This window comes from Cricetulus griseus, chromosome 3 (assembly GCF_003668045.3).
Source record: "Cricetulus griseus strain 17A/GY chromosome 3, alternate assembly CriGri-PICRH-1.0, whole genome shotgun sequence".
Taxonomy (NCBI): domain Eukaryota; kingdom Metazoa; phylum Chordata; class Mammalia; order Rodentia; family Cricetidae; genus Cricetulus; species Cricetulus griseus.
In genome coordinates this window covers 101654254-101668483 of record NC_048596.1, presented here as the reverse complement: position 1 = coordinate 101668483, position 14230 = coordinate 101654254, and the positions used below count along the sequence as shown (strand labels likewise).

At 41.2% G+C, this 14230-nt stretch overlaps 1 protein-coding gene across 8 annotated transcripts in view; it reads left to right on the top strand.

Moving 5' to 3' along the window:
• Pak1 (p21 (RAC1) activated kinase 1) overlaps positions 1-14230 on the top strand; it is a 121965-nt gene that overhangs the window by 57131 nt on the left and 50604 nt on the right. For 2 of the 8 annotated variants that reach the window (XM_027407698.2, XM_027407700.2), the window contains exon 1: positions 1687-1925. The exons of 4 other annotated variants lie outside the window; for them this stretch is intronic. In XM_027407698.2, the coding sequence (XP_027263499.1) occupies positions 1857-1925 (69 nt within the window). In that variant the 5' untranslated portion in view covers positions 1687-1856. Of the gene's footprint in view, positions 1-1587; positions 1636-1686; positions 1926-14230 lie in introns of those variants that run through there. 2 more of the 8 variants (XM_027407699.2, XM_035442382.1) reach the window with 2 other exon arrangements.

Genomic DNA, 14230 nt, shown 5'->3' with positions numbered 1-14230 from the left:
GGTCCTCCTAGGGTCCATAAATGAGTTCCAAACCAGCCTGGTTGATACATTATTTCACAAAAGTAAACCAAATTAAACAAACAAACAAAAAATGTAACAACAACAAAGAGATCATAAGTGGGGGTGGGGGTCAGATCTCCTGGAACTGGAGTTACAGATGATTGTGGGCCACCTTGTAGGTGCCAAGGACTGATCTCTATCAGAGCAACAAGTGCTCAACACTACTGAACCATTTCTACAGTACCTAAAAAGTTTTATTGCATTTATTTATTTGTGTATGTAGTGTATCATATGTCATGATATACATGTGGAGATCAGAGGAAAACATGGGAAAGAGATACTTGTGTTTAACCTGTGTCCCAAGGATTGAACTCTGTGAAAAGTTTCTGCACCCTGATAAGCCTCTCCACCAGTATAGCAATCCAGATTAGACCAAATCAAACCAAACTAGAAAAAGCCCAGATTTAATGGATACAATTCTCCTGGTTGGTTTTCCAGTCCCCCAGGGAGGAGACAGAAAAGAGAGACCGGGAAACAATGTTTTCTGGTGTACAGTGTAAATACCCTGTGGGAGTGGTCTTGAACATCTCTGGGGGAGGGGTCATCATTTGATGGGTTTTCTGAGATGGGGCAGTTTGGAGAGGTGGGGGAGGGGGTTTTCCACCAAAACATTCCAGATCCTTTGGGTATATGGATGCCAGGGACTGGGGTGAAGCTTCCATCAGAACACGCAGGTCATCAGTCTTGGCAGCAAGTGCCTTTACCCACTGATCCACTTTACTGGTCCCAATTGTTTATTTTATTTTAGGTTTTTGAGACAGGATTTCTTTGTAGCTTTGGAGCCTGTTCTGGAATCACTCTGTAGATCAGTCTGGCCTCGAACTTACAGAGATCTGCCTGTCTTTGTCTCCTGAGTGCTGGGATTAGAGGTATGCACCACCACTGCCCAGCCCCATTTTTTTTTTTTTTTTAATGTAGAAATTCCTATCTCCTCAAATACTGCACATACTCAAGATTTGGAAAGGGTGAATAATGGAAGAGCTGAATTTTTTCTGTTTACAGTTCTTTCTCTGCAATTAGATGAATTTGGGCACACTGAATGGAAGTGCAAACATTTGTCAGGGAAGATGGCTGAATATTTAGTGAGTTGGGTTTCATGCTGGTCTAGTGGATACTCTATGCTAGTCAGTAAAGACTGGGCTACTGGAGTTAGTATGAAGATGACCAACAATGATCTGTTATAAACAAAACAGATAAATGAGAGGACTAAAAAGAAACAGGCTTAGGAACCAGACCGTGGTATATAGATGATTGTGTTGTTTACTGGATGTGTGATGCTGGGGAAGTCACCGTATTTTCTTATCCATTGCTTCCTGTCTTATACCTGGTCTGCTGTGTTACTTTCAAGCAGTATCTTCAGAATGTGTTACTTCTTTTCATCTTAGATATTATAATAAATTAGTACTATCTTCTTCTTTCTGTTGCCTATAGCTCTAAGAGATTCTGTTAATGTGCTCTTGCCCTCACTCTCTCCCACTGACCAGGGGTCTTTTAAAAATGTCAGCTTTTGTCATTTTGTTTTTTCAGAGCACTTCCATTGCTGAAACTTGGAGCAAAATCTAAAGTTATGAGCAGGTGAGATGGCTCAGTGAGTAAAGGCACTTGCCACCAAGCCTGACAACCCAAGATTGATCCCTGGGACCCATATGGTAGAGGAGAAAACTGATTCCCATGAGTTATCCTCCAATCTTATTACAAGAGATGTAAATAATTTAAAACATCCAAACTCATTAATTGTGACCTGGAAGAGATAATCTGCATAACTTGACTCCAGTCATAAACCTCAAAGGCAAGGGATGAGTTGGATGAGTGGAGCCAGTGGTGAGAGATACTGTCTCCTGTGGAGCACTTGGAAATATGTGAAGGTACTTTTTTTTTTTTTTTTAAATCATTGTAGTCCTTTAGGGGTACCTTTTATTGGGAGGGGACAGTCCAGAGTTGGTTCTTTAATATGTTGTCCAGGTCTAGTTCTGTCATAGTGACTAGTATCTAGCAGGTCCTTAAGAAATTCGGAGATCATATTCTTCTAGGACCTCAATTCTGACACCTGTGAATTGATGTAGTGCTTACTCCATAAGGCTTGTAAAGTACTGGGACACATACAATAAATAGCTCTTAACAAATGGTAGCTATTGCTGAGCTTTGTTCAAAGGAGAGGATGGTATAAGGGAAACTTTTTGAGAGTCAATATTAAGAGATCTCCCCCTCTCCATCCTAGTGTGAAAGAACCTTCAATCTGATTTGAGGAGGTCTAGGAAAGACTCCTCAATACCAGGCTGCAGAACTAAGGCACAGAGGATCTCCGGTTTTCTTCTTGATCCTGGGGCTCAAGGGGACTTTGGTAGCTCTAGACAGCCTGCCTAGCACCTCTTGTTGGAGCCTGAGTTGGTAGAACAGCAGAGACAACCAGAATGGTGGGGATGTAGCTGCTTCCCGCCCCTCAGCGCCTCTTCAGAAAGGAGAGGGCGGGGAGAGCGCTCCCCGCCCCCTTCCCCTCCCTTTCTCTGTTCCTCCCTCCCTCCCCGCCCCTTCACTGAACCACTCTGTCTTTGCTGCCGCCCTGAGAGGGCCAGAGTGTGCTGCTCCTCTGGAGCTGTGTGGCTGTTCTGCTGTACCCAGCCGAATCCAGCCTGTCAGGCTGGTTCAGCCCTGGCTTTGTCGCAACTGCTGAGCAGGGAGAGGTGCGGCGCTGCGACAGATACACAAGATCATCAGAGATGCTGGGCCCCGCACTCCCTGCCAGGTAATGCCGGCCTTTCCTGGGCCTGGCACAGCTAGGCTGAGCTAGGGTAGGACGAGGGGGAGTCTTGCTGCTTTGTGGGGTAGAATGGAAGAGCATTACATTCCACTTACCTTAAGGGACTCTTAATGAGGGAAGGGCCTCAGGGTGGAACCTTGAAATAAGCCCACTCAGGGCTAGGCCTTTGCTGGAATTAGAGATCTGGCTAGAAAAGGTTAGAAGGGGAAGCTGGATTTTTGGGGAACTATGAGGCCCCCCCCCCTGCCCTCCTTTGTAAGCATGCTTCTGCTTAGTGGCCTGGGTGATGCCTTTCTGTGCCTTGGTTTAGCTGAAGGTTTACTAGGATCAAAGGTACTGCTCCCTGGTAGGAGATGCAGTGAAGAAGGAGACCCCTGGTGCTGTTCCTGTTTAGGCAGCCTCTGTGAGCCTCAGTTTCCTTATTTGTAGAGAAGGGTATACAATGTTTGTAACTGGGTTTCCTAGGCTGTCAGGTTACCTTGGAAAGGTGAGCTAGATACAGACTAGAGGAGCCAGCCTTCTGTGTGTATTTTGCTGGTCTGATTAGAACCAGTGACTTCAGGGCAAGACAGGTTGAAAATGCTGATTCTCTCTTAGGGGCCAGTGTAGGTATGTTGCTGTAGGGCAGTGGGGGTTGAGAAGAAACAGGTGAAAGTATGTTAATATTTTTCCCTGAACTGGCCAATTCTTTGATACTTAGGCCACTGCTATAAACTAGGCTGTCTTCTGAGGAGCACTGTTATTGATCTACTAAGTAAATTGCAGACCTTGAGATTGTATAATGCCTTAATCACTGTAATTCCTTCCTTTATTATTTGGCACCAAGAAATACAAATATTAATGTACCTTGATTATTTTGGGCTTGCTTTCTAATCTCAGTTTCAAAAAAGCTGTGTATTTCTTCTGACAAGCCTTCCTTTCCTTCCTCCTCCTCCTGGTCATTTTTTCCTTGCCTGCCCCCTCACCTGTTCTCCTACCTCACCATTTTTCTTCCTTCCTTTCCTTGTATTCATGCTTTCCACTTCTTGTCTCTTCCCCTCTATAACCAGTTGTTTTTGTTTTCTGTTTTTTCTTTTCTCCCCTGCATCCTCTCCCTCTTGGTTAGGCTTTCTTTTCTTTTTCTTTTAGAATTTTTGATTGTACTTTCTCAGTGGTAGTAGGTTGCTGGTTTGTAGGGACCTTTGTTGTGATGTTTGTAAGGTCCAAACATTCTAGCTCTCTTGTTTTCACTTAAACTCTATTTTCTTTAAATGCCAGGCTCTCTCCTGATTGCCCTCGGACTGTGTTTTGGTGCCTCCCAGTAAGCAATCATTCTTCCTGGTTTAATTCTCCATCTTTTTCCTTGCGCCAAGGCATAACATGGGCAGTAGGGAAAAGGCACAATAGAAAGTCAATAGTTTGAAGGCTGGAGCTGGAGAACAAGTACAAATACAGCTAGGTAAGAGAGTCTGTCATTTAGATGAGGAGCTGGGAGATAGCCAGTTATCAGTTGGCACCCCCGAGGTACTGCTGACTTGAAGGAAAGGTTGACCTGTGTGTGTGTGTGTGTGTGTGTGTGTGTGTGTGTGTGTGTGTGTGTGTGTGTAGGGGGGAGGCACAGAGACAGGATAGCAGAGTAGGAGGAAGAGGAGAAGGTGGAATCTTGGGGCAAGAGAGTGTTCTTTTGAAGGGGCTTTGAAATGGAGATAGGTATCATTTGGGGTTAAGGGTGATTGTGGAGGGAAGCATAGGATGTGTAACGGGACCATATAGGTTAATTCCTCTTCTGACTTAGGGCTCTTTGGAGTGGCTTATTTTGCTCTGTAATTGTTTTTCCTTGGGCAGTATCCTAAAGTACTAAAGTAAGAGGGGAAACAGAAATGAGAATGACAGGGTTATTGTTTCATTGACACCATCTAGAATATGCAGTGTGTGTGTGTGTGTGTGTGTGTGTACATATACAAAAGATTTCAGTGGGGCATCCATCCATTATTAATTGTTCTTTCTGGCTGGTGAGATGGTTCAGCAGGTAAGGGCACTTGCCACCAAGCATGATGACCTGAGTTCTATTCCCAGGTCTGGTATGGTGGAAGAAAAGACCAACTCCTACAAGTTACCTAGATACATGAACCATGGCATGCACTCGCCACTACCCTAGTACATACATGCATAAATAAATAGATGTAATTTAAAAAGAAATTTTTTTCAGTCATCAACATCATGTTAGTTATGGTGCTCATTGCTAGGTAAAAAAGTAGGAGTCAGATTCATTTGCTGCCTTCAGTTGCAGGTTAAAGGTGTGGGTGGATCCTCATGTGAGCAGTGTAGAGGGAAGCACAGGGAGCTATGATGATGCAGTGTCAGAGACTAAGGTTCAACAAATCAGTGGCAGGGCTGGATTATAAACTCGTCTTCTTTAATGGTGCTATGAGTTTGCTTTGACCATGTTATCCCCTGACAACATGTCCATGTTGTGAATAAAGAATTTTCTTGTTTTTTCTGTCTTTGGGACTAGAGTATAGATAGTACTGAGACAGAAACAAATTAACATGTGGAAGGAAACAGACTTTGTCCCTGTTCATTTCTGGCTCCAGGCCTTTAAGTGACTCACTGCTGTGCACCCTTTTTGAGTTATTTGATCCCGTTCTCCCCCTTTTCTTCCCTGCTTTCTTAAATTCAATTTCTGGCACAAGATAGAGTTCAAAGACCAGATAGGCTAGGTGTTTACGTCACTGACTTCTGTAAAAACAGAAGTATAACACCCTGTAGAGTTGATGAGGATCTAGTGAAGCAATGAATGTATGAAAACACTTTGTATAGTGATGTCCCCGTATTATTTTTATTGTTCTTAGATGCATTCTTAAAACACTGAGAAAATGCTCAGATGCTGTAGCCCAGAAGCCTAAGGATGACACTGAGTAATCTAAAGTTTGAGTCTTATTCTTGGTGAATACAAGAAAAGAAGGAATAGATAGAAAAGGTTTTCAGGATTGATAGTTGAACTCCATGCTCAAAGTGGAGGCCAACTTTTGTAATCAAGTGCTTTATTCAGGTCAGAGAGATGGTAGGAAGCCAGTATGAAAGATTATATTTTTAGTGACTCTTTATGATAAACAAAGTCTTTACTTTAGTAATTACTGGTTACTTGCTTGTTAATCTAAGTTTCATATATAAAATGAAAAAATAATTTATATTAACACTGAAGAGTTTATTATAAAGCTCAAAAGTAATTTTATAAAAAAATAAAAAATACAAGGCTGGAGAGATGGCTCAGTGTGATTAAGCACCTTAGCTGATCTTCCAGAGAATCAATTCCCAGCTCTCACATGGCAGCTCACAACTGTCTGTAACTCCAGTTCCAGGGGATCTGGCATCTTCATGCAGACATACATGCAGGCAAAACCATCAACGCACATAAAAATAAATAAAATTTTAAAAATAAAAATTACAGTTGGTAAGAGTTATTCTTACTCTGCAAAAATAAACTCTAAAGCCACCTCTTAAAGTCTTCCTTGACTGTTAGGGCCTCTCTTCTGGATTTATGCAGCACCTCTTTGCACTTGGTACTTGCTGTTATATGTGGATTTTGTATCCTCTCCTCCCACTAGGCTGTGCATTCTTTTGAGGGTAGAGTCAGAGTCTAGTGCATCTAAAATCAGCTAAGTGCCTGTGTAGTTACTGTGTATATGTTAGTTAGCATAACATATTTGTTACTACTGTTTATTAAGGAGGTACAATAAATGAATAATTAAAATTTGTGATAACTGTGATAACCAGAGTAACTTTTGGTCATGTTAAGTTTAATAGTCTGTGAGACAATTGTATCTGTAACTCTTAGCAGTACCTGCAACTTAACAGAAGTGTAGGTAGAATTGATTGCCAGATAAAGTTATTAATCTGAAAGAGAGCTGTTTGGTTAAATGCAAAACTTGGGTGTCATGAACAATAAAGGTGTTATGTAAGGCCTTTGGGCTGGGTGAGTTCATCTTTGGGAGAGTGTTTTGTAGTAAGGGTCTGAGTCTTGGATGTGTGTAAGATTAGAGGGGAGAAGAGAAGGCAGAAAGATAGAAGGGAAAGAGAATCTAAGAAATAGGGTATTTAAAAGAGAAGTGAGGTTAATATATTGATTGCTGATGAGGAATTCAACAAGGTAAGGACAGAAAAATGACCATTTGATTTTTCAAGATGGGAATGATTGGCAATCCTGACAAGAATACTTTTGGTGAAATAGGAAGAATGCCACTTGGCATAGAAGGGAAGGTAGTCCTTTACATATTAATAGATAATTCTCTTGAGAAGCTCTGCTTCTGAGGGCAAGCAAAGACATAAGTGGTATTTGGAAGAGGATGTTGGTGTCAGAAGAGAGTGTGTGCCCACATGTAGGATACTGTATAGTGTTTGTATATTATTCCAATATTTCTTGGATCAGATAAAAAGAATCATTTAGATGTGTTTTTTGAATTTCCTTCTTCTTTGCTATTTATTCTACACCCTTTGGCTCTACCTTTAAGATAAATTTACCTGGGCTGGAGAGATGCTCAGCAGTTAAGAGCATTGGCTGCTCTTCTAGAGGTCGAGGACCTGAATTCAATTCCCAGCAACCAAGTGGTGGCTCACAACCATCTGTAATGAGATCTGGTGCCCTCTTCTGGCCTGCAGGGATACATGCAGATAGAACACTGTATATATGATAAGTAAATAAATCTTAAAAACATAAAGATACATTTACCCATGAAATTCTGTCTACATGCTGCTAGTCTTCTATGTAGCTGTGAGTTCTTAACCTTGATTTTTGTAACTTCTTAAAGGTTTCTTCTTTATTTTCCCTTGTAGCCTGTTCTACTCTGGCTGGAGTGGTCTGTCTAAATTCTAAATCAGATCACCAGTGCTTTCCTCCAGGTGCTGTACAATCCAGAGTCTGATTGTGGCTTATAAGGTCCTGCACAATTTGACTATATTGCTAATTTCTGTCTCTGTTTCTCTGCCTCTGTCTCCTCCCTCTTTCTATCTGGTATTGAGGCTCAAGCCCAGGGCTGTGAACAAACCATCATTCTATCACAGAATTTGTAGCCTTAGTCACTTAATCTGAGTGTCTTGACATATTTTTCCTTGATTAATTAAACTTTAATCTTGTTGGTCTTTTTGCTGTTCTGGTGTCCTGTTTCATATCCTGTATTTTTATTTATGGTTCTATCTGCTTAGAATGGTCATCTTCTGGATGTTACTAAAATTTGTCATCTCATTTCTTTTTTTCTTTTCCTGTCTTCCCTCCCTCTCTGGGTAGCCCTGGTTGTCCTGGAACTACCCTATAGAACCACCTGCCTCTGCCTCCTGAGTGCTGGGTCATTTTAGGGAAGAAGTCAGGCAAATAAAAAAGTATATGGAAAAGAAAGACATTTTTGAGGGAAGGAATGACATCATGACTTCATCATAACTGGAAGCAAGAAGAATATAGTTGCATGCCTAAGGAGGCATGTAGTTTGGGGGGTGGAAAATAAAATTTTCCTAGAGATATTTCTGTTTTATTAAAAATAAGCTCTTCTACTTAGAGAGGAGTGGGGAATCATATAGTATCATACAGGGAAATAATTATAAATTTGAAATGAAAGCAGCTAACTAGATTTTTTTCATTTTTTTATTTGAATTAGAAACAAGATTGTTTTACATGTCAATCCCAGTTCCCTCTCCCTCCCCTCCTCTCCTACCACCCCCTCCCAACTAAAACCCTACCTATCTCATACTCTTTCTGCTCCCCAGGGAGGGTGAGGCCTTCCATAGGGGGTCTTTAGAGTCTGTCATATCCTTTGGGATAGGGTCTAGGCCCACCCTTGTGTGTCTTGGCTCAGGGAGTATCCCTCTATGTGGAATGGGCTCCCAAAGTCCACACCTATGCTAGGGATAAGTACTGATCTACTACAGGAGGCCCCATGGATTTCTGAGGTCTCCTCACTGACACCCACATTCCTGGGGTCTGGATTAGTCCCATGCTGGTTTCCCAGCTATCAGTCTGGGGACCAAGAGCTCCTGTTGTTCAGGTCAGCTGTTTATGTGGGTTTCACCAGCCTGGTCTGGACCCCTTTGTTCATCACTAGTCCTTCTCTGCAACTGGATTCCAGTTCAGTTCAGTGATTAGATGTGGGTGTCTGCTTCTACTTCCACCAGCAGCTAGATGATGGTTATAGGATGGCATATAAATTCAGTCTTCAATCTCATTATCAGGGGAGGGCATTTAAGGTAGCCTCTCCTCTGTTGCTTAGATTGTTAGTTGGTGTCATCTTTGTCGATCTCTAGACATTTCCCTAGTATCTGATTCTAACTAGATTTTTACAGTGTTCTCAGACATTGCAACTTCAGTCTAGAAACATTTGGGACAGAGTTGAATTCAACTCTCTGATCAATTATCTGAACTGGAATTTTGCTGGTTAAATTTTGGAAAGGGAGGGAAAAACAGGTAGGTGTATGTATGGTTGTGTGTGTGAATGAATGATATGTTATGTGGGTTGCAGGGATCAAACTCAGGAAATTAGGCTTGTGGCAGCAAGTATCTTTACCCTCTAAGCCATCTCTGGGTTGGGTAATTTTGAGAGACTGACTAGTCAAGGTGAGGACTGTAGGTACTGGTAAGTAATTTATTGGAATTAAGAGTGAAGTTTCAGAGTTTAGTGGAAATTTCTGAGCTAGTTAGCTACTGTGTTTTTAGAGGTTGTATGATTCACTTACAACATTGGAGTTGATCAGACCCTGGGTGTGATCATATGGGTATTGGCTAATTGGACTTGAGGTAAGAAAATGGAGTGGTGTTGACAGGGTCATCATTGTGGCTGTTGAAGTCATTCAGTTACAATGATAACTTAAGATAGGAGTGAAGAAGCAAACAATCAGGAACTGAGTGAGAGTGATTAGGAAATGAGTAGTAAGTGCAAAGCAGTGTGATAGCAGCCAATAGAGGTGACTCACAGAAAAACAGTCTTTTCACCAGACGGAGGTAAAGAAATGGTTTGCAAATAGCACTGAAAATTATGGATAAAGTCTGTAGGAAGAGTATGAGAGAAGAGACAGCCTCCATTTTTTGGGGTGTGTGTGGGGGGAGTGGGAGCTGCAACAGCAGCTAGAGGAGTCTCTTCAGGTTTCTTTTAAGGCTAGCATGAAAGGAGAGCTAGCCAACAGCAAATGAAAGTCCAACAGAAATAGTAGCAGGGTTTAAATCAAGAGAGGGGTGCTAGGAACGAGGATGGTGTATGTGTTTTAAGTACAGAGCAAGAGACTGAGTTTTAAGTCTTTCACTTCAAATCTCTTCATTTCCACATCTTCATTCCCTTTCATATTCCTCTTAACTTTGAGAACCCTTTCAGCATAACACTCTGTCTCAAATTATAATTAGTGTCTAAAGAATACTTTTAAAAGAGTCAAAATAATTAAGAAATTAGTCATGCCCTTGTCAATATTTAATTTAGTAAGCTTAGGTAAATTATACCCTGATAGGTTTCAGATTCCTTTAAAATAAAGGTTTGGATTTGGCTGACTCTTTGGAAGTCTTCTAGTTTCTGTATATTTTCCACCAAGCCAGATTGCCATAGAAATTGGGCTGTTGCTCATTACCTGGGGTACTTTATGTCTGTGCTGGGTAGAGACCATGGAGACATAGAGATTAATTATAGTTTTGTCCCTTGAGTTATTCCTTGCTTAGTGACAAGAGGTGAAGATGAAATTTTGACATTGCTTCATAGAAGTATTATAAAATGTAATTAAATTTTGAGGGAAGAGGCTTTTTCTAAAGTTTCTTAGAGGAAGTAAGTTCAGTTGGACCTTGAGGAAAGAACAGGAGTTTGCTAGGCAGACTCACTGAGACATCTTAGGCAGATAGAACAGTGTGGGTAAAGGTGAGAACATGAAAGTGTATTGATGGAATGATGGGTTTGGTGAATGATCTAGGTAAAACTAGAAAAATAGATGGGGAAGAAACAAATATTTGTTGGACATCTTTTTGTGCCAAGCAGCATGCTAGATACTGTCTCTTTAAAAAAGCTTTTATGTTTAAAATTTTAAACTCTAAATTCAAAAATATGTAGTCTTGTATTTTACTTAAGAGTCAACAGAAGATCAGAAATTAAAGTAGCTTTCATAACAGCTCAAAAATCACCTACAGTTTTCTTCCCTGCTGCCCTAGCAGTTGCTTTCTTGTTGCTGTACTAGAGCAAGTTGCTGGCTGAAGGCTGCATAGTGGGAGTGCCTTTGACCAATTAGAAGGACATCCCTCAGCACATTCAAGGCTGCAGCATTCCAGGTTCCTGCCAAAGCAAACCTCTTGGCACGATTTAATTAAAGATCAGATTCCAATAACCAGACACCAAGGGCATACAGTATTCCTCAGGCCTGTGAGTTGGCCATGCCACTTTGTAGCTGCTCTGAGTTGTTCAAAGTTAGAAATGTAGTTAGTATGTGGGGTAGGCTTTATTTTCTTCCTGTCCCTCCTTCATTTTGTTGACTAATTTACTCTAAACTCCTATCTTCCTTCCTCCCCCCTCCCCTCCCTCCCTCCCTCCCTCCCTTCCTCCCTCCCTCCCTCTGCTGGGAATTGAACTCAGCACTTTCTTGCTATTATGCCACTGAGCAATATCCCGCCACCTCCTTTTATTTTAAATAATGATCTGAGGGATTCTATAGAAAGTACATTAGCGGACAGGTGAGATGGCTCAGTGGTAAAAGGCACTTATCTGTAATATGAAAAATAAAAGACCTAGAGTCTGATATTGGGGTAAGTTTCAATCTGAAGATCAGAGTAACAAAGCAGCCATGCCAGTAGATCTTACCTTTACTCAGCTGAAATGACAATCCTGTTTCTAGTATGCTCGGAGGCAAAAGCTTCAGTTCCTATCTCCTCCTTTTATTCCTTTCCTCTCCCAGCCATATCCTCCTGTCTCCACCTCCCTAGTGCTGGGATTAAAGGCATGTGATCCCAGGTGCTGAGATCACCTTTATGTAAGCTGCTTCTTTTAGGACTGGATCAATTTTGTGTAGTCAGTGTGGTCTTGAACTAACAGAGATCCATCTTCCTCTTAATCCTGAGTCCTGGGATTAAAGGTGTGTACCACCACTGCCTGACCTCTATAGCTTGAGGCTGGCTTTGTTTTCTGTACCCTCAGGCGAGCTTTAATAATCATAAATAATATATCAAGCCTGATGATGTTCTGAGTTTAAATCCCAGGACCCACAAGGTGAAAGAGATCACTGACTCCTACATATTCCCCTCTGACATTCCCATGCATGAACATGCCAACACATAAATAAATGTAATAAGGGTTTTTTTTTTTTTTTTTAAGTTAAAGAAAGCAAATTAGACGTTGTGTAGTTTCTTTGCTTCTAGAGGTAACAGTGTGGTGCAGTGATCACGTAAGCATTTTTTTCAGGTCCCTGCCTTTTGTGTCTATCATGTGTGTGTTGTAGGGTGACTGGCAATCTCTCTGAAACTATGCTTCTTTAGATTTATTCACTGTTCTATTCCCAGCACCTAGCAGAGCCTAGAATGAGAAAAGTGATACCTAGCAAGTAGGTTTCCAAGATCTTTATAAATTCTGAAGTGTGATTTGATGTTAGTGATTATTAAAATACTTGTTCCAAATAATGGCTGAAATCTTCTATGCAAAAGTAATTAAACCAGCTAGTTCTTTAGGGAAACTGTTTCTTAGGATTTCAGCAACTCTGTTGGGAAATGTCAAGGACTGTCCTAAACCCCAAGTCCCATGTTGTGAATTCAAGACATTCCAGATTTCTCAGTGCAGATGGATAAGGCTGTTCTCTTCATTTAGGAAATACCTCTTATTGTAGTTTCTCTTTAGTCTTGTTCTTTAATCAATAATGTTTGTTTTTATTTTTTATTTTAACATGGGGAATTTACCGCCCAGATCCAAAACTGCTTAGAAAAGGCCATTTTTCTGGCTCTATATGAGGCAGAACATAGCAGGCCTATAGTGTTCTGCTATGTCCCACTTTAGTTCTTTAGAAAAAAAGATTATATTTAAAATTAATATTCCCTCCCTTCCTCTCTTCCTCCCTTTCTTTGTCATAGGGTCTTGCTATGTAACATGGTCTAGCCTCAAATTTTCAGTTCTCCTGTTTCTGTGCTGGGATTATAGTTGTATGCATGTGTGTATACATGTTCTTGTGCATGGGTATACATGTATGCAGTACATATACATGTGGAAGCCAGAGGTTAACCTGGCCATGTTCTACTTTATTATTGAGGTCTCTCCATGAGCCTGGAGTCACATTCCAGCCAGTCTAGTTAGCAGGTTTCCCTTGGGATCTCATCCTCACTTCCCACGTTCTGGAAGTGACTATAAAGACAGACAAGACTTATGGAGAAATAGTTAGGAAAAGGCTGATTGGAGGACTGCAAGGAAACTGGAAAGTATTGCCAAAACCTAAGCCCATGTAATCTCAGAGGCAGTGGTCAAGAAAGCACAGTTTTTGTGAATATAGTTTGAAGGTACTGGGAATGTTTAGCTTTGAGAAGATATATTTCAAATTCTGTCTGGGGGAGATGGTTTTCTGAATCTCTAAGAGACTGTATTCAAGTTTGGAATGGAATAATTATTCTTGTTTATTTTACTTGTGCTCATATTTGTTCATTCATATGTTCAGTATTCCATTTTTATTACCCATTCTTTGCCAAGAATGGATTAAGGGATTAACAAATATGTAGGATAAGAACTTTGTTCTTAAGGGTCCATAGTCTCAAGTCTAGCTGAGAGTGGTGAAAGGGGAGGCAAGTGTGCAAACAATAATTGCAGGGCAAGAATGACAGAGACAGAACTTACCTGAGAACTCTTTAAATGATATGAACAAAGGTAGACTAGGCTGCCTTTTTAGATTATAGATATCCTACTGCTGAAGGTTTCAAGTATAGGTAGGATGACCCAAACTGGCATCATGTGGCACAAGTTTTCAAACATTAGATTCCTAGAGTTTTGGTTAATCTACCTGTTCAGATCTCTCCCCCCTCTCTCCTGGAACTAGCTCTTGTAGACCACGCTGGCCTCGAACTCACAGAAAGCTGCCTGCCTCTACCTCCTGAGTGCTGGGATTAAAGGCATGTGCCACCAACACCCGGCAAGACTTCTCTGAAACATGATTAAAATGACTAAGAATGAAGGAAAATATATATTAAGATGGTGTGAAGCTTTCCAGACATTATCATGGCCTATGGCCGAAATGTGAGTTACATTAAATGAAGCTGCTTGTTGAAGGCTTGGGAGGCCAGGGAGAACCTGTTTTTTAGTAGGTAGCTGTGGGAGTTTAATTTTGGAACTGGCAGCCTAGAGTAGGAGGGCATTGCCAGCTATGGCACTGGATGCTTTCTTGGAAGAGCTAAGGAACCTGAGTTAGAGCTAGAAGAGAAGGCAAATATAGTCGTATCTGGGAAGTGAAACTAGA